Here is a 26,889-nt window from a genome sequence, read left to right as displayed (position 1 = left end):
CTTTCATATCTTTAGCATCATATATTAGACACTCTTAACAAAAGAAAAACGTGTTTATTTAATGCTAATTTATTGTGAGCTTTGTTTCAATCATAGGAATAAGGAAGAATCTCAAATACATTTTATTTAGGAATATGAGTGAATGAAATAAATTGGCAGATGGTGAAGTCATGTGCACACCCCCTATATCATAATTATAAACAAAAATGAAACACAAAATAATTACATTGTGGAATGTAGCTCATTAACATTTTTTTTTTTTTTTTTTTACATTTAAGAGTGCTTGCTGGGCATTCTTAACCCATAAAGACCCAAAGAGCCACTGGTGTAAAATGCAGTTTGTCATCTTTTCATGGTCATCAGATATGACCCCTTTGGACGTTCAGAGGCTCCGTAGTGAACAGTAAAACCCATGATCATTGACAGTGGATGGACACACTTGGTTTATGGTCATTTAATTATATATTTTGCTGAAAAAGTCACTTTTTCTTCAGTTTTTTCTTTTTCTGATATAATAACCCTCAACTTTCCTTTATGAGCATTTAAATGATCAGTAAATGAAATACAGGAAAATACCTGATTTTCACTGAAAAAATACAGAGGATAATGTTATAATAAATGGTGATAAATCACTTGAAACCAGTTAAATATAGAGAAAAAAATATTTTGGATCTGCCACAAAAGTAGCATTGGGTCTTTATGGGTTAAATATGTGAATCCTTGACATGGATGACAGACACATTTCCAGGTATTTTACAGGTTGTGGTGATTTTCACTTCTTCGATGATGATGATGGTGTCAAGTCCACTTTGGTGGTACTGACATTAACGGATGTTGGAGTCTGGAGGTTAGAGAAAAGGGATTAGTAAAATACCCTCAAAACACAGTAATATTTTACACATATTAAACTTACTTTCTTTGTGATGTAATTCATCAGGGCTTCACGTGTCTGTCAGATGTGGGTTAAAGCATATTTAGTGGAAGCACGTTTTCACATACACAATTTTCACAGACCTAATTTCACAACATACCTTCAAAAATCCTATGTTCTTAACTCTTTCACTAGACAGTGACAGTGCGTTTTCATTAGGTTGTAATTCTTATTTTTGTGATTTTGACATTATACTGGTCTACAAGTAAAAGGCTTCTAGGATAAAAGTAATGAAACTTTACCAAATTTTGAGTCACTAATAAGAAAAATTAAGTCGGAGCGACATGGGTAAAATGACAGGAGGAAGAGAAAAGAGACATTTCTAGTGGACATTCAAGGAGAAGACAGACACACAGACATGGGACAAGACAAAGGACAGTGTTCATCTGTTAGAGTGAGTTCAGATTCAGACTGAGGACACAGAACAGATTCAGCTGTAGAATGTCAGCAGGGACACAGGGAAGACACTGTTGGATTTGGCTTTAGTAGGAAATAAATATGTACATAAATTCATACATAGATAAATAACTAGATGTCCATATAATTATTTCCAGATCAAACACAGCAGGTGGTCCAACAGGAGGACCTGGTGCAGCCAAGCAAAGGCCAGAAATCTACAGTATTTAGTGCATTTGTTTCTTTTTTTCTTGAAAATGAGGAATATTTAAGTGTTTATATCAAAAAACTAAACTACTATGTGTCAGACTTATAATTGATGTATATAAATGTGATAAGTTTAGAAGGAACCTGGTGCTTTAGAATATGTTGGGTCTAAAGTTTGGTGTAGATTCCTCTAATATTTTGTGGAATGATGGGATATCTTAGAGCTGTTTGTTATTATTATTGTTATTATTATTTTATTTTGTGATTTGGAATACAGTGTTACTGTTGGTAAATGAGAAAGAGTCAAAAATGTAAATAGGAAATCAATTTTATCTTGAAAATCAACATGTGATGTTACCTAAAATTAGTTTAATATCCCACATATATCGGCAGCGATATCAGTAGATATCGGAATCGGAAATTAAGCGTTGGACAATATCGGCATATCGGTTTTTGGGAAAAAAGCCAATATCGGACATCCCTAGTTAAAATGCAATTTTTTGGATCTCAAATTTTATTTTTTTTTTTTGCATTCAAACACTTTTCTTTTCTTTGAAAAGGTTTTTTTTTTTTTTTTTGATTGAAATGAATTTTTTTTTTTTTTGATTGAAAATATTTTTTTTGGTTAAGGCCACTTTCCTTTTGATTAGATAATAAAGAAACAATTCTACCCTCATAATGTAGCCTCTTAAAATTTATGTATCACTTAAGTGGATGTAATCTTTATAAAATAGATAAAAGCTGATGGTCTACTTGATCAAACAGAGAAAATATACATTAAAATTATACTGTGAAATTGCTCGATGGATTGCGAAAATGTTTGGATGGATCTAAACTGGGTGTAGCCCAAGGTAGTGACTGACAATGAACTGATTTTATTGCATATCTGTGACATTAATTCTTAAACGCTGAATCTTGGTGCTATAGGTGTTACAGGCTCTGGAGACCAGGCCTCTTCAAACACCACACTGTGGTGAAAACTTTTCCGTCTATATTTAATAAATGATCACAGACATGCAGAGTCAGTCATAACTTGTATGTACTTCTGGACCAGAACTCAGAACTCTGACATCACCCACTGGTTCCTAAACTGCTGTTTTGAAACCAGTAGTTTATGATTTGCACGTCATCGCTGACTCAGTAACAGTAAAGTTCATCAAGAATTATGTAACAAATTATCTAACGGTCTTTTTAATGGAAACTATTATCCACAATGGCAGTCAGTTTATACTACTGTCAGTTAGAAAAAAAATAAGTTTTTTTAGTAGAAAATTCTACTGTGCCTGTGTCCTTATGTGGACTTTGTGTTGAAGTATATGTTTTTCTCAAACTAAGTCCATTTCTTAGTTAACAGTGTCTTTTGTTCCTCCATCCACAACCTCACATCACATTTATTTAAGTGTAGAGGTTATTTTTGTCCCATATACCCCTCTGATTGTAATGGAGCTCTTCACTGCTTCTCTTCTGCTCCTCTACAGTGTTCAACACTGACTTACAAAAGGAATCCTGTATTGTCAGTAAAATGGTTGTTTTGTCACTCCAAAATAATATTGTTCCAATTGGTAAATGAACACCGTACATATCCTAAAAACCACATATGAAAGTTGTTATCATCCTACATGAAGAAGCACCTTACCGGTTTTTCCCCCAGGTTTATGGTCAGCAAAATAAACAAACCCTGCAAATAAATGAACAGAGGTTACTGATCCAGAAGTCCTAGTGTCAATGATGTAGGTACATACTTGAATATTATTTCAGATATACCTGGAAAGAGTTGAGCAGAGTAAAGGCATAATTGACCACAGAGGCCATGTCTCCATGTGTGAGGTCAAGATACGTTACACCAAATCCAAAAATCCATGTCACACCAAAGATCGGAGTCAGAAGAACAACCGTTCTCACCACTGTTTTGGCAGCATTCTTATCGATCTGATTACACTTATCTGCGTTGTTGGTCTGACCCAAAAGCTTCATGATTACCACCAGCATGGAAAACACGCTGACAAAAACGATTATTCCAACTGGTATGAGGAATGTGTGGAGGGAACCTTTCAGGGTCCCAGAATATATCAGCCAGCAAGTGTCACGGGAGAAGTAATGACCAGCCTTTCCACCCTTATTAGTAAGAAATGTGATGAAAACGATGAGCAAAGGACAAACGTAGCCCAGGATGATGGAAAACCTCAAGTAGTTCTTCTTGCTGACTTCATGAAAAGGAAAGACTGTTCGGTGAAGGAGTGTGCTGCTCAGACACAACATCCAAAAGAACATGGAAAGGTAAAAGAAATGCTTCAACACCACAAAAGTCTGACACCAGATGGAGGAAATAGTCTTGGGCTCAGACGACGCTAAAAAACAAACATCTGCAATGAGCAAACAGAGACAAATGTTGATCTGGGCAGTGTGGCGTAAATATAATCCACTGGTCTTAACCACATGACTCCAGACAATCAATTCTATAAGAAGGCTGATAATCAGTGACACGACGGATACAGACAGACCCACGTAAGTGATCTCAGTCAACCCAGGGAGCTTTACTGGAACCTTTGACATAAGAATAGCAAATGAAGACAAATGAGTGCAGACACACTGGCCTTCGTTGAACGGACCTTCCCATTTACAGCCTGTGGGTGACCACTGTGCGTTAGACGTGTCCCACCACACACACTGTAACTCGACGTTGGGAGGCCTCGGATTCAGCAATTTAAAGTTAATTTTAATCTCAACATCACTGTGTTGTTTGCTTTGAGTAGTCGTTGACACAACAATGCTGTTGGGCTCAGAGCCGTTATTGTAGGGGAGATACCGTTGCAGGTTTTTAAAGCCTGCTGTTTTGACTTGGCTCAAATTTGAGCCAGTCAGAAAGACGCTGACATTGAACACCTTGTTCTCGTACACTGAATGTTGTGTGCTATTACAGACGGCCAGCTCTAAATTGGCTTTTTTGTTATCTTTTGTGACATTCATGATTTCAATGAAGTGTTCAACAGAATCCAGGTATTTCCCAGCCGGTGTTTTTCCTGTGTTTCTTGTTGTATTCCATGAATTTTCAAGAGAGCTTTCCAGCAAATTGCTGGATGCCTGTAGAAGATCCTGAAATAAAGAAAGTAGAGTGTATTAATGATTTGAGTAGATGTAAGATCGCCCTCTTTCTTTCTTATACACACACATCTCCTATTAGTTTTTAATCTGCTGTTTTGAATCCATCCATCCATCCATCCATCCATCCATTTATTTTCCTCTGCTTGTCTGGGTCTGGGTCGCAGGGGCATCAGCCCGAGCAGAGAAGCCTAGACTTCCCTCACCCTGGCCACCCCCTCTAGTTCCTCCAGGCGGATTCCGAGGTGTTCCCAGCTGAGAGATGTCATCTCTCCAGCATATCCTGGGTCTGCCCCAGGGTCTCCTTCCAGTTGAACATGCCCCGAACATTTCACCAGGAAGGTGGCATCTTGACCAAATGCCTGAACCACCTCAGCTTGCTTCTCTCAATGTGGAGAAGCAGCAGCTGTGATCTGAGCCACTCCTGGATGGCTGAACTACTCACCCTATCTTTAAAGGAGAAGCCAGCCACCCTGCCAAGAAAACTCTTTTCCACCGCTTGTATCTGTGATCTTGTCCTTTCGGTCATTACCCACAGCTCATGACCACAGGTAAAGGAAGGAATGTAGATCGACCGGTAAATTGAGAGCTTTGGCTTTTGGCTCAGCTCGTTCTATACCATAACAGACCAGAACAGCATTGGCAATACTGCCAACACTGCCCCGATCTTCCTGTCAATCTCTTGTTCTATCCTTCCCTCACTCATGTACAAGACCCCGAGATACTTAAACTCCTCCACTTGGGGCAGCATCTCCTCTTCAAACCAGAGAGGGCACTCCATCCTTTTCCGACGGAGGACCATGGCCTCAGACTTGGAGGTGCTGATCTTCATCCCGGCTGCTTCACACTCAGCTGTGACCCACCCTAGTGCAAGCTGGAGGTTACAGCGTGATGAAGCCAACAAGACCACATCATTTGTAAGAAGCAGAGATGTGACCCTGAGGCCCCCAAACTGGACCACCGTCAATTAATTATCTTTGGCCCGCATGATAATATTTAAATACTACTGCCGGTATATTGCATGCACCACCACAATACTACAAGTCCCACAATGCACTGCCAGTGTGTTGGCGGATCCATCACAGCCCGCGAGCGAGATTCCGCGCCTCACTCTTTCATCAGCAGACTTACTGTCAACCTTCAATTACCTCTCTCCCCTAAAAATGGCTAAACGAAAGGTGGACTGTGAAAACGGGGTTTTCAAGGCAGGTGGGAGGCAGAGTATATGTTCATGGATGTAAAAAGCAAAGCTGTATGTCTTCTGCGCAGACAGTGTGGCTGTAATGAAAGAATACAACATAAGAAGATGCTATGAAACATAGCACCACGACCAGAGCCGGCCCGCCCTATAAGCAAACTAAGCAACTGCTTAGGGCCCCACAGTCACCAGGGGACCCAAAACTTATGTATCATGTCATTTGATTTGTTGATGATCTGGCAACGCCAAACAGTGAAAACGGTGATTGTAATGAAAACCTGGAAACCCCGGATGAAGCGATTAGTCAGTTTGTTGGAGCGGTTTCATCACGTCCACATGACTATGACTGTTTATATGCAATAAACACTACGCTACACCAAATGCATTTTTGTCAGCCCAGTAAATACAATATGTTAGAACAGGGGTGTTAGCAGTCCATGATTGTTGGAGCAAGGGGTAGCGGTCCGTGATTGTTGGAACTGGTGGGTGGGTGGGGTTTAGCGTGCAAAATGTAACTGAAATTGAAGATGCTTTACTATTTCTCTAACTCTGCAGGTCCACTCCACTGCTGTATGGGTCCCTGGTAATGATGGGCCCCATGAAAATGTCATGTTTACCCCCCCCCCCCCCCCCCCCCCCCGTGATGCCCAGAGTAAGACAGGTAGTGGGATTTTAACCCTTTTAAGATGAGTCGTCTTAGATGTGCCTACCTCCTTGCAGTGCACCAACCCCTTATAGCCTTTCTGTCTGGCTGCTCAAACGCTCTATGTTTGGCAGCATTTACCTGTGTAAACAACTGTTCTCTCTGATGAAGATAAATAAAACGTCATACAGGTGTTGTCTTGCTGATGAACACCTTCACTCAATCCTGAGGATTTCTTCAGCCCAGAGCCTGACCCCAAACACAGATGAACTTGTATCCAAGATGAGACACCAAGTATCTGGCTCAGACTAGTGAGCATCACAGAGCAGCAAACTGAGCTTTAACACATTTTCAGTTTTTAATGCAGTTTCATTTTTGCATTTTTTTCTCTTGCTGTTACAGAACATTTCAATCAATCAATCAATCAATCAATCAATATTTATTTGTAGAGCCCTATATAACACTTCAAGTGACCAAACTGCTTTCCAATAAAATCAAAGCATATTAAAATCAATACTAATCAATAATAAAAACTTCATAAAAACAACAATATAAAATACAATAAAAACAAATATTAGTAATGTGTCATGGCATTACTCAATGTTAAAAGCCAGTTTAAAATAAATAGGTTTTATGCTTGGATTTAAAAAGGCCAAAGTCCATGATTGTTCTTATGTCCGGGGCCAGCTGGATACATTGAGAAAATGGGAAATTTGATTTTTCTTTGAAAGAAAAAATTTTTTGGCTGTTGTTTACTTGTAGAAAAATGTTTTCACTTGAACTTATTCTGTAAAAACTGCAGAAAGAGCTGTAAGAAATGAATGTAACTTTGAAACTACGACTACATGACAGCAGTAATTGGTGAGGATCTTTCAGACATCACCTACATACTTTTAAACTTATCAACAGGTTTTGAAATAATACATCAGGGTTTTGAATCTTTTTCATATCACTTTGAGACTAGTGAGCATCACAGAGGAGCAAACTGAGCTTTAAAGCAGTTTCAGTTTTAAATGCAGTTTCATTTTTGTATTTTTTCTCTAGCTACTGCAGGACATTTGATTTTTCTTTGAAAGAAATGATTTTTTGGCTGTTGTTTGTCGTAGAAAAATGTTTTCACCTGAAATTACTCTGGCAAAACTGCAGATAGAACCATAAGAAATGAATGTAATGGGTTTTATTTTTTAAATTTCATTTATTTAATGATTAATGTAGTTTTATGGCCAATAACTTACAAGAGTTGTTAGTTTCAGGTTCAATATGTGCAATAAGGACATTCCAATAAGTTTTCAATAAACGCTGAATGAGTCCGGCCCTCAACCTGTACCAAATGTTTAAATTTTGGCCCACCATGTATTTGAGTGTGACACCCCTGGTCTGACACACCAACCCGATTTTTGGCGGTCTAACGCCGTCGGGCAGTCTGGCAAGGTCAGTGCATTGAGTCTGTTTAATGCTGTCACCAGTCTTTTCGGCTGATTCAACATGTGTAATCATCCACTACCCGTCATTCAGTCTGACTAATGTGATTGGTGGAGGGATAGCCCTTGACTAGTGAATCAGTGAAGAAGTCTCCATGTGAATCTCTGCCAAGGTACTGCACACTGTTAGTGTCTTCTATAATAGTCCATTCACTGCTCATACCATATCTGAATGAGTGCCAGTCAGTGTGTTACCTATCAGAGGCGATTTCTCAAAGACTGCAAGGGAAGCTCAGCTTCCCCTAAAATTATGAAAATTAAATGGTCAAATATGTTTGGTTGTGTTGACATTTCATTGACTACAAATGTGTTAGAACACGTTCATCGCAAAGATGCGTTTGTTCAGAATCAGAGTTATAACAAATCAGTGGACTCGATATTGTTCACTTCGCATACATTCCCATGGCGCTGTTTTCTCATTCGATCTCTGCTCAGTGCATTTGCCCGTAGACATTCTGCGTCCATGCACTTCAACGGGACAGAGTGGAACAGTTTTTTTTCATCGCCTCAAAACTGGACGGTAATTGGATAAATGCTATGATGTTGTCCCGCCCCCGGACGCTCAGCGTCTCTGGGGGTGAATGGAGCTGTGGGCGGAGCTCGGCTACTTCACTTGACAGAGTTCAATTTAATTCAATTTAATCTTCACACTTTTATGACTGTAGAGAGAGCCAACTGATAGTCGGGCTACCTTTTCTGGCGGTGCAGTCGGGTTGGCGTGTCTTCGCCTTAAGACATACGGCTGCAGGTCTGAAGAAACGACTACAAAGACGATCATTGACCTATGACCTAGGGTAAGTAAGTAAGTAAGTAAGTAAGTAAATTTTATTTATAGAGCACTTTTCACAGACAGAGTCACAAAGTGCTTTATCAATTCAAATCAGAATCAAATTAAGTTTACAGAGATCCAACAGAATCCTCCAGGAGCAAACACTTGTGATTGGTGACAGTGGCGAGGAAAAACTTCCCTTTAACGGGCAGAAACTCAAGCAGACCCAGACTCCTGAAGGATGGCTGTCTGCCTTGACCAGTTGGGGTTAAAGAGAGAGAGTAAAGGAGGAGAAAAGAGAGAGCGACAGAGATATAGTGAGACGGGGGGGGGGGGACGACACATGGAGTACTTTATGATGAATACACAGAGTGTAATCAGTCTGTGGTGGCCCTGGGTCAGGTGGGAAACTAAAAAGACTTTTTGAACAGGAGGGTTTTGAGGTGTTTCTTAAAGCTCTCTACAGAGTCCATGGACCATAGGTGTAGAGGCAGGTCATTCCATAGACGTGGTGCCACAGCTTTAAAAGACCTGTCATCGCGTGTGCTAAAACAGGTGCGTGGAACCATCAGCAGGTGCTGTCCTGAAGACCTCAAGCTACGAGTCGAGCTGTAGGGCTGGATCAGGGAAGCAATGTATGCAGGGGCCTGGCCATGTAGAGCCCAGAAAGTTAGCTCAAGAATTTTGAAATGAGGATGATATAGAACAGGGAGCCAGTGGAGGGATTTAAGGATGGGAGTGATGTGGGTTCTCCTGTTTGTGCGGGTCAGGAGCCTTGCAGCAGAGTTCTGGACAAACTCTAGATGGGCCAGCTCCTTCTTGTTTAAGCATGTAAACAGGCTGTTACAGTAGTCTAAGCGAGAAGACACAAAAGCGTGAACGATCATCTCTAGCTCATTGATGGACACCATAGACCTGAGTTAGGAGATGTTGCGGAGTTGGAGGAAACAGTTTTTGACTAGGTGTTTGGAGTAGAATTCTAAAGACATGTCCTGGTCAAAGATGACACCCAGATTCCTCAGTTTGGTCTTTACCGAAGAGCTCAGGTCTCCAAGGTGTTGTTTAATCCTTGGGATTGCACTGTCCGGGGCAATGATGAGGGTCTCTGTTTTGCTGGAGTTCAGCTGGAGGCTGTTATCATTTAGCCACTGCTTCAGCTCTGACAAGCAGTTGATTAAAGAACTCAGTTTGTGGGGCTCAGAGGAGTTAAAGGAGCAGTACATCTGGATGTCGTCCGCGAATAGATTGTAGGAGACATCACTATACTGTCAGATAGTGTGGCCAAGCGGGAGGACAATACAGTAAGAACAGGACTGGTCCCAGGACAGAGCCTTGGGGCACACCACACAGTAGATCCGCTGAGTCAGACTGGAAGTTGTTTATTGACTCAGTGAAGCTTCTGCCGGTCAGGTAAGAGGAGAACCAGTCTAGCACATGACCTGACATCCCTACCAGGTCCCTCAGTCTCTCAATCATTATGGTATGGTCCACTGTGTCAAAGGCCGAGGAGAAATCTAGCAGGACCAAGACTGTGGATTTCCCAGAGTCAGCCGCCATCAGGATGTCACTAGACACTTTTAATAGTGCGGTTCGTGTTGAGTGGCGTTGTCTAAACCCAGACTGAAAAGTGTCATAGATCTGGTGTGTCTCCAGAAAAGCTGTAAGTTGTTTAGACACTGCCTTCTCAAGGATTTTGGCCAATAGGGGGAGCTTTGAAATGGGCCTGTAGCTTTTGAGTTCTGTGGGGTCCAGTGTGGTTTTCTTTAGTTTAGGTTCTATGATGGCCTGTTTGAAGGAGCTGGGAAACAAACCAGTTGAGAGCGACAGGTTAAAAAACTTTATGACCCATGGTCCAATAGTGTCAAAGACACCGACAAGGAGCTTATGGGGGAGGATGTCTGCAGAGTTGGAGGAGGGTCTCGTTTTGGATAAAAGTGCTGAGATGTCCTCCAGTGTCACAGGGTCGAAAGAGGACCAGGTTTGAAGAGGGGGATCAGCTCGGGTCAGACGGCCAGAGGGTGGTGGGATATTGTGTTTAATATCCCTGATCTTGTCTGTGAAGAAGTTTAGGAAGTCATTGCTGTCAGCTTTACAGAGCACAGGGGCAGCAGGGACAGCAGGGGACACAATGGACTCGACTGTGTCAAAGATTACTTTGGGGTTTTTCTTGTTTGTGGCTATAAGTTTGTGGAAGCAGCTGGATCTTGCCTCCTTAATCATTTTATTTAAGGAGGTTATGAGATCTTTAAGATGTAACCTGTGTACTTCCAACTGGGATGATTTCCAAAGACGCTCAGTTTTGCGACAAGTTCTCCTGAAGTTTAAAATGTTTTCATTTATCCAGGGACAAGACCACTTACGAGTGACATTGGTTTTCAGGGGAGCCACCTGGTCAAGAATAGAGCTGCAGTGTGTGGCAAAGCACTGGATAAACTCATCAACATCGGGACACTCATTAAGAAGACTAGGGTTAAACAGGGCACGGAAACCCTTGGCTGTGGACTCTGTAATAATCCTCCTCTTGGCCCTTCTAGGTGCAGGCTTGGGCTCAAGAGGCACACATAAGTCAAAAAACACACCACAGTGATCACTTAGGTGGACATCCTCAACACACACATTTGTGACGTGTAAGCCCAATGAGAAAACCAGGTCCAGGGTATGTCCTTTCTTGTGGGTGGGGCCAGATACATGTTGCTTGAGGTTAAAAGTGTCAGTCATGGCTATAAATTCCATTGCAGGGCTGGATGAGTCGTTGTCGATGTGCAGATTGAAATCCCCAAGAATTAAAACCTTCTCCAGTTTTATTATTGATGTTAGGAAATCACTAAAATCGTTTAAGAAGGCACCAGCGGGGCCAGGGGGACGGGAGATTAAAAAACAGTAAAACACACTGGAGGAGCCAATCTTGATCATTTGTGATTCAAATGAGGGAAAGTCATTGGTGCTCATCCCTCTGCATGTGTATTTGTCTTGGTGTACTGTAGCACGGCCACCACCCCGGTGACAGGGGCGGGGCTGACCAACAGCAGAGCAGCCAGGAGGGCAGAGCTCATTTAAATGAATGAACTCCCCATCCCTCTGCCACGTCTCCGTCAGGGTGTCCTGGTGCCACGTGCACTTATGGACACCCTTATCTTCAAATAAGGTGTTTGTTATGGACAAACTGTATATATATATTTACATATATCAGTACGAGGGTTGAGCTATTGCTAAACTCTAACTTAATGACAGATTTAAACACTAAACTTCATCAAACTGTTGATTAACAAGTTAATTTGACTATTTTGTTGGTGTAATTGTTTTACATGCAGTTAATAAAAAGCAGCTACGAATGTCTGTCACACCTGTCAATCAAAACATACACCAAAGCCTTGTATTTGCCCTAAAATCTTAATAACAGAACAGTGATGCCAAGATGGACCATCTGCTGTGTCAAGCTTTGATTGACAGGTCTCAATAGCCTGCTGAGTTGAACTTTAGGAGTTATGGTTTATTTAATAAATACATTGTTTCCTGACAGAGCTCCACTGAATTTGTGGATAACAGGTCATACTATCAAGACTGTAGCATTAGTAGACTGTAACATTACATTCTCAAAACCAAGTTGGTAAAGTACGGTCTTGCGAACTTGTCGAGTGCAGTCTTCGTAAGAATGGTCCCAGAGAACAGACTTCTTAAGAACACCAGTCTCTCTGTAATTGGAACTTTTGGTACTTGTGAACTTTCCTTCCTGTCTCTGCTGCATTTCAGTCATCGGATCCTCAACGTATTTCCCTCAAATCACTACAATATGTCACTCGATTTGATTTCAGTACATTTATACTACTATTCAAATGTTTATATTTTTAGACATTTTTTTATTTTTCAAAACTGGAACAAATTTTGTTGAATCCCATATGATAATAAAGATGTATTTCTCTCTCTTCTGCCTCTAGCGCGTGTTACAACATTGTATCACATCATATCATTACAGTTATCTAGTCAGTCTAGTCTAGTGTTTCTGAATTAAGCTTTCACAGAGACCGCTGTTGCATTTGAGAGTAGCACGAAGTGCATTTGCAGGACAGGAACAGACTGAAATGGACAATCAGGACTGCAGAGAAAATCACTGGTGCTAAACTGCCCACCATTCAGGACTTATAGACATCCAGAGCCAGGAAACAGGCAGGAAACATGGCTGCAGACCCATCACACCCCGGTCACAACCTGTTTGAACTTCTTCCCTCCAGCAGGCGATACAGAGCACTGTACGCCAAAACAGCCAGACACAAGAACAGTTTTCCCCCCAAGGCCATCACTCTGATGAACACTTCACACTTCATGACCAGTGTCAGTACCCCCTGTCTCCAATTCACCAACTCACAAACTTAGATCTTGCACTGTGAGTAAAACTGACTAATTTGCACTATGTAAAAAACTATGACTATTTTCACTACAATAATATATGCATAAACTCATATTTTTACAGACTGTACCCCTGTACATATCCACTCACTGTATAAAAACTCCAGTTTGCACTCTGTACATATTACAATAAAAATCCACTGTAAATCTCCACTCATTGTTGTCCTTGTATCTAGTCGAATGTTTGTCTATATTATGTCTAGGCCCACATGTGATTGGGTTCATGTTGGAACTGTATGTTGTGAGCAATGTCAAAACCAAATTCCTTGTATGTGTTCACATACTTGGCCAATAAAGCTGATTCTGATTCTGATTCTGTTTCTGAACTTGGGCTTGTCAGCCAAGTCTACACGAGTCACCAACCAGTACGTCCTTGGTTTAAGCTAGCAGACAAGAACAATATCCAGGCATTCCACGCGTTCTTGGTTTGTGCGAACTTTCAATTGTAACAGTACTTGGGCCCTGACTGATGATGTTTCTCGAGATCGCGAGAATGGAAGAACAGACAAGAACATGTTTGAGAAACGGCCTTTGTTTCCAAATGTTTGACTGTTAAATATTTCTAACATTTAGCGTTATTTCACCTTTGACCCCTGGGTTCCTGTTCTGCCTCCCCTTTTATCCAAATATGGTCATTTCTGACCCCAAACAACAAACTACTGGCTTCAAAACAGCGGTTCAGAATCTAACCACTAAACGTCACAGTTCCTCATTCACCGATTAAATACAGTCAATGATTCTGTCGTCATCAGCAGTGTTTGTTCCCTTTGGAGCAAATTAAAAACAACACTTTTTTTCTTTTCTTTTCTTGAATACAAATTAACTCAGCAAGATTCTAAAAGGGCAAATACTTTCCAAATAAAATATTAAATGCACAATTATCTTGTTATATCTACAGGGTGGGGAAGCAAAATTTACATTATTTTGAGGCAGGGATTGAAAGACAGTGTATGACCAATTAGTTTATTGAAAGTCATGAGAATTTATTTGCCACAAGAAAATTGACATAATAGAAAATGTTTTTATTCTATGTGTCCTCCTTCTTTCTCAATAACTGCCTTCACACGCTTCCTGAAACTTGCGCAAGTGTTCCTCAAATATTGGGGTGACAACTTCTCCCATTCTTCTATAATAGTATCTTCCAGACTTTCTGGTAATAGTTTTGCTCATAGTCATTCTCTTCTTTCCATTATAAACAGTCTTTATGGACACTCCAACTATTTTTGAAATCTCCTTTGGTGTGACGAGTGCATTCAGCAAATCACACACTCTTTGATGTTTGCTTTCCTGATTACTCATATGGGCAAAAGTTTCTGAAAAGGTATGGATAATAGTGTTAGGTATGATTATGACATCAATATATGTTTGGTTTCAAAACAATTGACGTAGTGCCTGCTGAGAAAAAACAACTAAATGTTCATTGTAAATTTTGCTTCCCCACCCTGTATAACAATATTGTGCAGTTTATTTTTAGAGCGACAAATACATTTTTGGTACCAAAGATGAATATTTTAACAGTTTCAGTGTTTGCAATGAGCCCCTTTTACACTTAACATATTCTCAGAACAATAAGGTACAAATTGCACAAATCTTTTGGTCCGAGTGAAATACTTGTCCAAACCTACTCTGTTTCTCTGATTAAGTGAGAGATCACCATGACAGTCCATTTGTTCGATCTCGCTTCTCATATTATTTCAGTCTCTTCACTGGTGAACGCATGCACACTCGCATAACTATTCTGTAAATCGGTTTCTATTGCATTTTTCTGACTCTCCAAGCATAAAAAAACATGTCTATGCAAGTTGAAATTATGAATAGAAAACAGACGGAAAAGCACCTGTTGATTTGTGAACAGTCAAACTTGGAGATGTGTTTACAAATGTAATTCATATCCATTTAAAAATAATAATAAAATAGGCTGGATTTGTAATACTTACATTGGCTGTTCTTTCATTATTTATTTCTGTTAAATTTTCTCTTAAAGTGTGAAGTATTTCTACAGATGTATCAATGTTGGCAGCACTGTTGATGCTGCTGGTGTTATTGGTGGCAGCCTGAAAACTGGAAAGTACTTCTGCAACATTTTCGTCCAGTGCACCAAGTCCACTTCCAACAACCTGTACAAAAAGATGATAAATGGTTGAGTCAAAAAGTTACCATTGTTTGATACAAAGAATAACTCACATTCATAATAAAAGTGGAAAAACATGGCAATCAGTTCTGTAGACATAGATTTTTTTCATAATTTTTTACCCACAATTTATTATTTTTGAAAATCCTGTAATTGTGACTGAGTGAAAGTGTTTGAGTATTAAACGTTGTGCTTACGACTGCACTTTGCAGAACTCCATGAAGTTTCTGGTTGACACACATCGACTCCTCCTCCTCCCATTTTCCCTTTTGTGTGCATTTCCTTTGTCTCTGTCCAATCCCTGTTGGACATGTTAACACAGCGCAGTGACCAGCTTTGGTGTCCGGCCAGCCGCCCTGAGCCTCACAGAAAAGTTCACCGACTGAAAGAAGGAACATTTACATTCATCAGTTGGTTCTTAAAAAATAATTATTCACTGAGTCATTGACCACACTTGGGAAATTAAAAAAAAAAGCTTATATGAAATCTTAATGATAGAGAAAAAAATCAAACATTTTCCAGATTAAGAATGAAACAGAATGTGACAGGAATGAAAACTGGAAGACAAAGAAATTGACTAAGTATTTTTAGAGAGAAGCTCAAAGTCAGACCCAACGTAACGGAAGTAATGAATTTACGTCATTACAGCTCAGTATGAAGTGAATCAGTGCACTGACTGCACTAAATAGACCAGGTAATTTAACAGGATTTAAGACTCTTAAAATTATAATCTGCTGCAGGTGAAACACTGACCATGGAAAAATTAACTAATTAACTATTTTTAATTCTTCTCATGAGATGATTGTGACACTGTTTATTATTGATAAAGTGTAACTGGGAAAGGTGATTACTGATATGTATGAACAGGAATAAACAGACTGTGTGTATGTGTCCCAGTATTTATTTGAACTTATCCTCCTCTGAACCTGAACCGGTGGCTCAGTTAAAGCTCCACAGAACACACACTCTGCAGGTATAGACCATGTGATGACGTTCATGGAACCATGACATCGGATCTAACAACCAGATAGATGGTTTTCAACACATTCTGGATCCTACCCCTAGCCCTAGCCCTAACCCCAACTCTCAAAATCCCTACCCTACTATAGCCCTACTCCTAACCCCCTAACCCTGACCCCTAACCTTAACCATAACTCTGCCCCTACCCTACCATTATCCTACCCCTAACTCCCAAACCCACTAACCCGACCCTAATCCTAACCCCCTAACCCTGAGCCCTAACCTTTACCCTAACCTTACTCCTACCCTATCATTACCCTACCCCTAACCACCTAACCCCACCCTAATACTAACCCTAACTCTAACCTTGACCTCTAACCCTGACCCCTAACCTTAACCCTACCCCTAACCCCCTAACCCTGACCCCTAACCTTAACCCTACCCCTAACCTTCACCCTAACCCTACTCCTACCCTACTGTTACCCTACCCCTAACCCACTAACCCAAACCTTCTACCCCAGACATAATTAGTAGAAGATCTTACTGACACACTGGCTTCATTCCATTGCAGTACAGGCAAAAAGTGCATATAATGCACTGGGTAATGTTTTCATGGAAACAATGAAATTGTACATACCAGATATAATGACAATCTTAATGATTCCAGTGCTTGTCTGATTGCATCTGTTCTGAAAAGTACAGATAACGCTGGGTATTTCTTTACTGCCACAGCTAACATGTGTTTCAGCTGAGTATGTTATGGTTGAACCTGTAAAGATCATACATGACGTGTGTTTTCCTTTTGTCTTCACAAGGATTCATTTACTGAGACAAAGAACATGAACATGAGAAACATACACTCACCAGAAGAAAAATTGCCCAGTTCTTTTATGTTAGTTGAGATGTTTTCAGTTTTCCAGTCCACAGTATAGTTTTCATAGGTCTTTTTTAAGGTACACTTGGCTGTCACAGATACTAATTCAGAGTTTTCCTTGCATCGAGGAAATGCTGGAGTTGTGGTCGTGTCAATGTTTTGATTGAGGCATACATCGATTTTGGTGCTGGCTTTATGAGATATGGTGACAGAGGTTTGCTGTGTTATGTAAGTACATGAGTACTCTCCTATGAATATACAAAAAAAATGAGAGAGAGAGAGAGAAAGAGAGAGAGAGAGAGAGAGAGAGAGAGAGAGAGAGAGAGAGGGAGAGAGTGAACACAATAAAAAATGGCTACAACAACTTTAACTCCCTTTTAGCTTTTCTTTTTTTTTTTGGTCTCCATCAGATTTTTTGCAATAATTGTCAGGTAGTTTAATGATGCTATTCAGTGATTTTATTTTGTCTATATGAGAGGTAATCCCACAAAATTCGTGGTAGAGAAATGTTCTTCTATTCTTTAATGGAGGAGGGAAAATTTAACACATCAGTGGAAAACCATGTTCCACCCATAATGACCTGTGTCACATATACCAATAATGGCCTGTGTTTTATATACCCATTATGACACATGTTATATATAGCCACAATGACCCATGTAATTTATATCCCATAATGACCTGTATTATATATCTACCCATAATGACACGTTATATCTACCCATAATGATCCATGTTATTTATACCCATAATGACCCATGTCATATATACCCATAATGACCCATGTTATTTATACCCATAATGACCCATGTTATTTATACCCATAATGACACGTTATATCTACCCATAATGACCCATGTTATTTATACCCATAATGACCCATGTCATATATACCCATAATGACCCATGTTATTTATACCCATAATGACCCATGTCATATATACCCATAATGACCCATGTTATTTATACCCATAATGACCTGTGTTTTATATACCCATAATGACCCATGTAATATATACCCGTAATAACCCTTGTTCTTTATACCCATAATGACCTGTATTATATATCTACCCATAATGACACATGTTATATATACCCATAATGACCCATGTTATTTATACCCATAATGACACATGTTATATCTACCCATAATGACCCATGTTATTTATACCCATAATGACACATGTTATATCTACCCATAATGACCCATGTTATTTATACCCATAATGACACATGTTATATCTACCCATAATGACCCATGTAATTTATACCCATGACACATGTTATATCTACCCATAATGACCCATGTTATTTATACCCATAATGATCCATTTTATTTATACCCATAATGACCCATGTTATACATACCCATAATGACCCATGTTATTTATACCCATAATGACCCATGTTATACATACCCATAATGACCCATGTTTGAGCCATATATGACCAATAATAAACATTTCAGGTTCCAGAAGTCCAAAGACACATTGCATATGTTTACATCTACACTAATATTCCACTATTATTCTGAATTTGACAGGTGTCATCTATTCTGAATGAGGCCGTTTTCCAAATGGTACATTTTACCAATATTATTTTGTTTTCATGCAAATTCTGTCCACACAAAATCACCGTACTCTGAAAACAAATCTAATTTGCATGTTTCTCTGTTGTGACATGGCCCCTGTTTCTGCTCAGCTGAAGTAAAGACAAATATCCTCTGTTGGACAGATGGGTCAAAGAAAAGTCCTCATTTCTAGTGGGACAGGGAAACCCACTCAGTGTCAAACATCATGATAGAAGATATCAACAGGTTTATGGGCATAAACAAACATCCACCTTTTCCAGAGGGTGTTTCATAGAATAAAAGATGGAGATCGCGTTAACTCAGTGAAAACAGAAATATTAATCTTAATGGGGTCGACATGACTTCAGAGACACAGAAATATTAATGAAATATGAATTTTCATCGACCAAGTAAACAGCTTTTTTGTAATACTGTCTTTTTTGGAATGAGGGGAAAACTGGAATATTAGTGTGCATGTAAACCCTGACCTGAAAATGAAAAAAGTTCCCTTCTGTCAGCAAGTAGAAAATGATCATTATGTAAATGAAATATCAAGATAAAGAAATAAATCATAATTTCATAGTCATTGTGAAGTAGGTAGCATGAAACAATACATGAAATATTGTGGTTAAAGTGTTACCTTTCCATCGTTCAGACATGTTGTCAAGAGTGACAGTGGTGTTTCTTGTAGTGGAGATTATGGTGGCCTCGGAGCCATTAGTAATGTCCTGAACCTTTTCGTTTTTGATGTTCCACTGCGGGTCAGTGTTTAAGTTAAAGGGAACTGTGCATTGGACAACGACTCTCGAACTGTAGTGTACAGGGTTTGGTGGATTACTTATACTGACCACACCTGTGAAATAAAAAAAAAACAAACAAACAAATGAATGCATTTAAATAAAAATCAGAAACTATCATATTGAAAATTATTGAATAATATAAAATGAGCTAATTGTTTTTAATTAAAGATGTTAACATGTATGACCCCAAATGAGGAAAAGTTGAAAAAGCTGAACATGCAAATGCAAATAAAAAAGGAGAGCAGTGATATTAAAGTGTTATTCAAGTGTTTGTCATTTCATTTCTAAATATGCATCCATTTCTCATATTCTGATAGAAACACATTGTAGAAGAAGTTGGAACAAATTAGATATAATTATGAGTTTAAATAATGAAAGTGATTTGATCCAAAAGCAGAATCCTGGAAAGGTCTGGTCCATTAGACCAATGATGGGCTGAGGACCACCAGTTGGACAACAAATGTAGTATATACAAAAAAAAAAAAAAAAAGTATTGGAATATTTAAAAATAGTTCATAAAAATAATTAAATATTTAAAAGAAACATAGAATTTGGATGTTTCTACCTCTACTGTGTAGAACAGATTCAAGGACTCTGGGTGTATTTCAATGTGTAAAAAGTTCAACACTAAGATGAACAACATGATCTGTGACGCCTCAGATGACAGCATATCCAGAACCGTCATTGATCTGGACCTGATAGAACCACATGGGTCTGGATTAATGTGGAGAACCTCTGTCAGGCTCTAAAATACAGAGTTACAGCCACAAATGTCAGTTCAGACGTTACTGAGGCAAAGGAGGCCTTAAATTATCTAGGGAATGTTGTCTGGTGGTCCCCAAACCTTGTACAAGACAATCCAGGCTCTTCTCATGGGTCGTTCCACATTGGTGGAACATTCTACCAAGCACTACCAGAACAGAGGCGTCCCTGCCTATCTTCAAGAAGCTCCTGATGACCCCACTCTTCCGAGAGCACCTCCATTTTGAATATATTATTATGGTTATTCTGTTGTTCTACTTGGTATTTTTATTTCACTGTTTTAATTGTACAGCTGTTTTTATGTCTTTAATCTGTTCTTGTATTTTATTTTATTTTATTTTATTTTTATTTATGTATTTATTTATTTAATTTTTGTTTTCCCCTGTAAGTCCCTTTGGAAAAAAAGTGTCTGCCAAATGCATAAATGTAAATGTGAATGTAAATTATAAAGTGAGTCCTGAAGCGTCGAGGACTCATCTGGACTCAGAGGAGTCTGGGATGGACCAGCACTCCCAGGAAGAATAAAACACTCATCAGCTGGTGTCTTCAGGACCTGAACACTACAGATGGTGAGGAAGTGATGTGGTATATTTAAAAATGAAATGAAGTTGATTGTAATTTAGTTGAATTCTTACAGAAGATGATCAAAATAAACCAGATTAAAAACAGAGGTTAAATAAAATATGTGTAATATGTCTAAAATATGTCAGATGTGCAGTGCTGTCATTACCTGCAGTCTCCAAATGAAATGATGACTTCAGGTTAGTTGCCAACTGTTTGGTTAGATTTCCCAGAAATGCCGGCTCAAAAGAGGAAAGAACTGTCATTGCAAAGTGGGCGATGACACTTCCAACACTTTATCAAAAAGAAAGTCCACATGTCAGTCATGTATTAACAAAAAGAGCCCAATAAAATAATTTGTTATTTTTAGTAGAAACAAAACAAACAGTAAATGTCAGGTACCTGTATTTGTTAATTGTTAAATTGTCAAATCCATTCAAAGTGCTGTAAACTTCTGTCATCTGAAAGGAAACAGTTTCATCACTTTTCACTCAATTCAATTTAACCACCTCATTTAGTGCAACCTGCACCCTGCAAAAAAGGGGTGCCTAAAAACAAGATAAAAACACTAAATCTGAGAAAAAATGTACTCAAAACAAGAGAAATATCTGTCCATGCACCAAGAGAATTTCCCTTGACAAGATTTCTTGAATTCAGATTGTTAAATCTAGTCATAAGCATCTCTACGATGGTATGAACACTTAAGAAATTAACTCTTAAAACAAGATCAATTGTCTAACCATTCTAAATCTAAGTTGTTGTTGTTGTTTTTTATCACAATTAGAACCAAATAATTTGCAGTGCAGGTTACAGTATCCTCGATTCATTCAGGATGTTAAAAGGACACACATGAAATAAATATGCAAAAATAATGTCTTTACCCACAAAGCATATATACCAAAATTTAGAAGAAAAGGTGTCTGGTCATAAAAACTGCCACTGTATGAGATGAGCAACCTCCAAATGGTAAAACTGTCATCTGTCAGAACTGGGAGACTTTTCATGTTGAACCTCACTGTTGTTAAAATGAGCAGTGCTGTCCATACGTTTCCTACTGTTCTTGTTGACCAACCCCTTCTGCTTTGAAGAAAAATGCCTCCAATACACAATGAAGTCTTAGTTTCCACAGCTACAGTCCTGTGTAAAAGTCTTGTTCCACCTTTATCTCTGTTGTTTTTCAGGGTTTAAATAAGCATACATATATGTTTCTCATTCTCTTTTCTTCCGATACAACAAGAAAATACAGGAAATATGTGCAAGACACAAAAAACTGAAGTAAATATCTTGCAAAGGTTTTAGTCACTATTTAGTGTGACCTTTGACCCCATGACAAGATGCAACACAAACAGTTAGAAACATCTGACAGGAGTTGAATAAAACCTGGTGTAAAACATCAGTAAATTAATGCCATAAGTCTCATATTGTCTGAACCAAAGGTTTAAAGACATGTTAAGGTCAAAGGGAGGTCACACTAAATACAACCTCTGTGGTTTATAGAGGCTGTTTTTTCCATTAAACTGTCGTTTCTCCTGCTGTTCATACTCCACATATATCAGATTGGATCTAAATATAGACACTGACAAATGCATCTGTGTGGACATTTGAATTTTAACAAACTTACAAACATAATAGTGGAACAGGAAAATTTTAATATAGAGGATGTGACAAAATTATATACATATAAAATTAGTCATGACATAATAAGGTGGCTCATTATTTTAATGTGACTAGTCTTAACAATGCCGACATTGAAAACATTTAACTGGCCTGTTTAAAATAAAATATTATACGATTGTCTAGTTTACTGTACAAGCATACGTCATCTTCCATTAAACAGTCGTAGTGGTCAGTACTTTCATTAAAAAGTTGATTGCAGTAAAATGTAGAATTATTCAAAAGGAAAATTTTAATGAAAATATGTGTAAGCAATAGCGTGTACAAATAAGGTTGGTTTAGTAACATTTCTTAATCGATACCAACGTCACCAGGTAGACAGAAGATAGAAAATATACCTGCTATAGCTAAGGGAATAATGAGTTGGTTTGTAATTAAATAAATAAAAGTTAACGACAAAATTGGTTCCAGCAAAAGTGTATCTGTATTAATATTTTTTATGAATATTATTCTTTTTTTTTTTTTTTTTTTTTTTTTACAAAAAATGTCTGTTTTTCTTCAATAGCTTCTCAGTCATGTGACCCAGAGACTCCAGATATTACTATTAATGTAGACTGGAGAGAAATACTAAGTGGTGTTTCCTAAAGACCCTCTTTATTATAATAATTTGAGACTGGTTTGGAGTCTCTGGGTCACATGACTGAGAAACTATTGAAGAAAAACATTTAGAGCAGTAATTTATTGATAGTCCCTAAGGCGATGGCTTTTGAATGTCCGTCGAATATCCAACCCGCTGCTAACTTCACCTCGGTTTTAATATCAATCCTGATGTGACAAAAGTTAATTATTTTTTACTTTTTTTTTTTACCTTTGTGGTCAGGTTCTTATTACACTCCTTAAATTGTTTAGTTGTTTTTTCTGCGAGACAGCCTCGATACTCCGGTCCTGTCAGCGTCAGTGATCCATCAACGGAGACTGTGAACAACACAAGTTCCCCATTTTTAGAGGTTTGCTGTAAAACTACAGACACTAGAGGAAATTTCAGCACTACCTGTAGCATCTGGAGTGCACATGCCAGGTGTGTTTGTGGGGAAGGTGCAGGTTTCATTCCCACAACAGGAGTGTTGTTTGCAGACGACGTCGGTCCATTTGTAGCCTGACTGACACGTACACTCTGGCCTCTTATTGACATGCTCACAGACTCACAAGACCAACAAACACTGCTCAGTGAAATACAAATGCAATGGAAAATCACATGAAAAATGTCAAATAATACAAGACTTTTACTTGTTGTTATTTCCACTCTGTCAAGTTTCAGGGAGGAGTTGGTCACAAAAGGCGTCGGCAGAATCTTGGTTACATTTTCGATGGCGTTTGCGTCTATTTTCAATTTGACATAATACATTTGTGTTGAGTTTCCTGGAAACAATGAGAGAGAGAGACAACTTCAATTCACAATACATACCAGAAGACACTGTATTCTATCATCTCATGATAAAAATGCTCTTTGTCTCATTTACCTTGTGCAGTTGCCTGTAGAAGACAAAAAAGTTTGAGTTTAATGGATTATAATGTGCTTTACGATGATATGGTCTGATAGATGGTGTTCTTTTTTGTACCTGACAGATGTTTAGTCCCAGATAATAAATAAGCATCCACGTCCACATCCTGTCGATCAGTAACATATGAAGTCACCTATAACGGCTAAACTTTAAAAAATGTCTTTAAATGTCACATATTTTTTATCTTATAAAATAAAAAAAAATACCAAAATGTGTCCCCAAATTCAGTGGTATTAACTCTGATTATTACCTCCGCCAGAAGGTATTGTGATCACTTTGCTTTGTGTGTTTGCGTGTTTGTTTGTTTGTTTGTTTGTTTGTTTGTTTGTTTGTTTATTAGTAAGATAACTCTAAAAGTTATGGACGGATTATCATGAAATTTTCAGGAAATGTTGATACTGGCACAAGGAAAAAATGATTAAATTTTGGTGGTGATTGGGGGGGGTGGGGGGTGCCACAGATCTGTCTTGGCGGAGGTCTGCTCCGAGTGCTTTTCTTGTTTAACCCTTTCATGCATAGTGGTCACTGCAGTGGACAGCTGTTCAAAGCTGTTCTCTTATATATTTATGGATTTTGTTGTTTTAGTTCCATATCAGCCAACACAGTGGATACGCTTATGCATCATCCCATACACTGTAATTCACACCATTACTGTAAATTTGCTGATCTAGATAAACCTGATCTGCAGAAACATGTTTGAGTGTAAAAAAAAATAAATAAATAAAAAAAAAAAGCTAATTGTTATTAGACTGATTAACTATTTTGTTTTTTAAACAAAAAGGTTTTTTGTTTTTTTTTTGCAAATTATCTCCATGCAGGTGTGTTAAAATGTGAAAAAACATCAGATTAGCAGCATTAAATATGGTTTTTATTTCATAGTTTTCATGCAGTATATCAGTAAATACATGTTTCTTTGCTTCTTCAGCTGAGTGGACATTTTTGCAACTGCATGAAAAATAAGCTCATAAAAATTTTCCTTTTTTTCCCCCATGCCTAAATAGGAATAAAATCACTCTGGCAAAAGATCTTGATTAAGGTTCTCATAATTAATGCATGAAAGGGTTAAATATTGTCATTTCTCTACTGCAGGAGCTATTTCTTTTTACCATTTAAGTAAATCTTCTGCCAGATGTTATTGGATAGAAAGCAGCTTAATGAATATGTTTACATGCACACAAATATTCTCTTTTTTTGTCTCCAGATTCAAATAATAAAGCCAATGGCCACTGAAAATGAATATTTCTCTAATATTCCTCTAAGCATGCAGCTGTGCAAACCATGTCAAAAAAAAAAAAAAAAAAAAAAAAAAATCTGGCTTTTTTTGTTGTCATTTTCCACTGGTGTCAGTGAACTCAACCTTGTTCTTTTGTCACTTCAAACAACCTCTGGCAAAGGTCTGGATTTTAATATTTGCTCATATATATAAATTTATACCTATTCTCTGTCATGATTAACAGTAGTGACTAGAAATATAAACTTTTTTTGGAGTGTTCATCTCTCCCAGATGTTCTTTGTAAAACATTTTCCAAAGAATCATTCTAAAACCTGAGTAAAACAGATATATCCCACATACTTGAACTAGAAAATGGTCCATTTGGAAAAGGGCCTGATTTACTAAATCATGTGGAATATGCTGTTAATGTGCACATTTATGTACTCTGTGACTTAACCTTCTCAGACCCAGGAAATGACAGCAAAGTACAAGCTTTTTTTTGTTTTTTATTTAATAAGTGCCTATATTGGAAACATCATCAGATGCAGATGCATTTTTCAGATGCAGATTTTTAAATTTTTTTTGGAATGTCCTTTGTGGTGGACAGTTTTCTTTTTTTTTTTTTTTTTTTGTATAAAGTTGTGAAACTCCTGTCCACAAACATGGACAGAAAACCCATAGCTAGGTCTGAGGAGCTTATAGTTTTACTGAAACCCCTCCATAATGTTCCTGTTTTCACCCTCTGATCCACATAAGTTTGACTCGACCCATGAGTCCCCTCACAGTAATTATGGACAGTATATTTGAACTCACAGATGAATTCCAATGCACAATCACCCTCTGTCTGACATTAATAAATGGGTTAAGGTTACTCTTTAATTAATTTTTCAGAGACCAAGGAAAGTTATAGTTTTGAAGTTTTAAAGGTTTTATTTATGGGGAATAAGAATCTACTGGATAATCACACAATATTACATCCTATTTTACAAAAGATATAAAAACATAAAATACATTTTTATTTAGATCTCCAACTGAAACCTTAAATATCTAGCTCAGATTGTGATTTCGACCCGCAGCAGTTTTAACATTTTTACTGTTGTCAGATGCTTCTATGTGTCAGATTTAACCCAAACAGACTCTTTCTGTCATTATTTCATAAGTCTACTTCATTAACGATGTCATTAGATTTTGTTTTCGTACTGTATTTGTTTAAAATGTAATCAGTAGGTCACTTGAATATGTTTAATCCAATTTAACATTTGCTAAAACTACCTTTAGCCTTTCTTATTGGCTGTATAAGTTTTAGTTTTACAGCTTTTCTTGTAATTTTAGTTTTGATTCTAAACATTACAGTGACACATATACTATTAAAAAACCTCCATGTGTAAAGTAAAAGAAAATGAGTAAGATCGTCTGACCTGATTTCCTCCGGTTTCACTGAAGCATCACTGAACAGTTTTGCGATGTCAGGAGGAACTCTGAAGTCTGTGAAGACAGATGTGGCATTGACTGAGCTTTTTGACTATACTATAGTATCAGGATTTAATGCGGTTTCAGTACGTGTCCATGCAAAATGTCAGATGCTGTTATGTGGAGCTCATTTGACTTTCAAAATGGGACATTTGTTTATGACACAGAAACTTTTAGGGTCTGGTTTTTCTGTCCTATATCATGTTCAAAGTTAGACCCTGAGTACAGTTATTATACGACTGTA

General features: G+C 38.2%; 1 protein-coding gene across 1 annotated transcript; it reads right to left on the bottom strand.

The window, feature by feature from the left end:
- Window positions 1–591: 591 nt before the first annotated feature.
- Window positions 592–26,688, bottom strand: adgrf3a (adhesion G protein-coupled receptor F3a). Its single transcript, XM_030127673.1, has 17 exons — window positions 26,594–26,688; window positions 24,020–24,068; window positions 23,921–23,933; window positions 23,688–23,819; window positions 23,452–23,601; window positions 23,269–23,375; window positions 21,189–21,247; window positions 20,956–21,080; window positions 19,304–19,516; window positions 17,084–17,341; window positions 16,857–16,988; window positions 15,457–15,641; window positions 15,066–15,245; window positions 3,299–4,627; window positions 3,171–3,212; window positions 914–949; window positions 592–841 (listed from the first exon to the last, which is right to left on the bottom strand). The coding sequence occupies exons 2-17, from the start codon at window positions 24,065–24,067 to the stop codon at window positions 773–775; spliced, it is 3,078 nt and encodes a 1,025-aa protein (XP_029983533.1). The 5' UTR covers window position 24,068; window positions 26,594–26,688; the 3' UTR covers window positions 592–772.
- Between the last annotated feature and the right edge of the window lie 201 nt (window positions 26,689–26,889).

Source organism: Sphaeramia orbicularis, chromosome 22 (genome assembly GCF_902148855.1).
Source record: "Sphaeramia orbicularis chromosome 22, fSphaOr1.1, whole genome shotgun sequence".
NCBI classification, from domain to species: Eukaryota; Metazoa; Chordata; class Actinopteri; order Kurtiformes; family Apogonidae; genus Sphaeramia; species Sphaeramia orbicularis.
The sequence above is the reverse complement of the archived record's forward strand: the minus strand, read 5'-3'. Positions and strand labels throughout refer to the sequence as shown.

Coding starts and splice junctions, on each gene's coding strand:
- adgrf3a (XM_030127673.1), bottom strand. CDS start 24,067: ATGTGGACGTGGATGCTTATTTATTATCTGGGACTAAACATCTGTCAG. Junction 21,081..21,188: donor TTAACAATTAACAAATACAG/GTACCTGACATT, acceptor TTTTTGATAAAG/TGTTGGAAGTGTCATCGCCC. Junction 3,213..3,298: donor CTCTGCTCAACTCTTTCCAG/GTATATCTGAAA, acceptor ATTTATTTGCAG/GGTTTGTTTATTTTGCTGAC.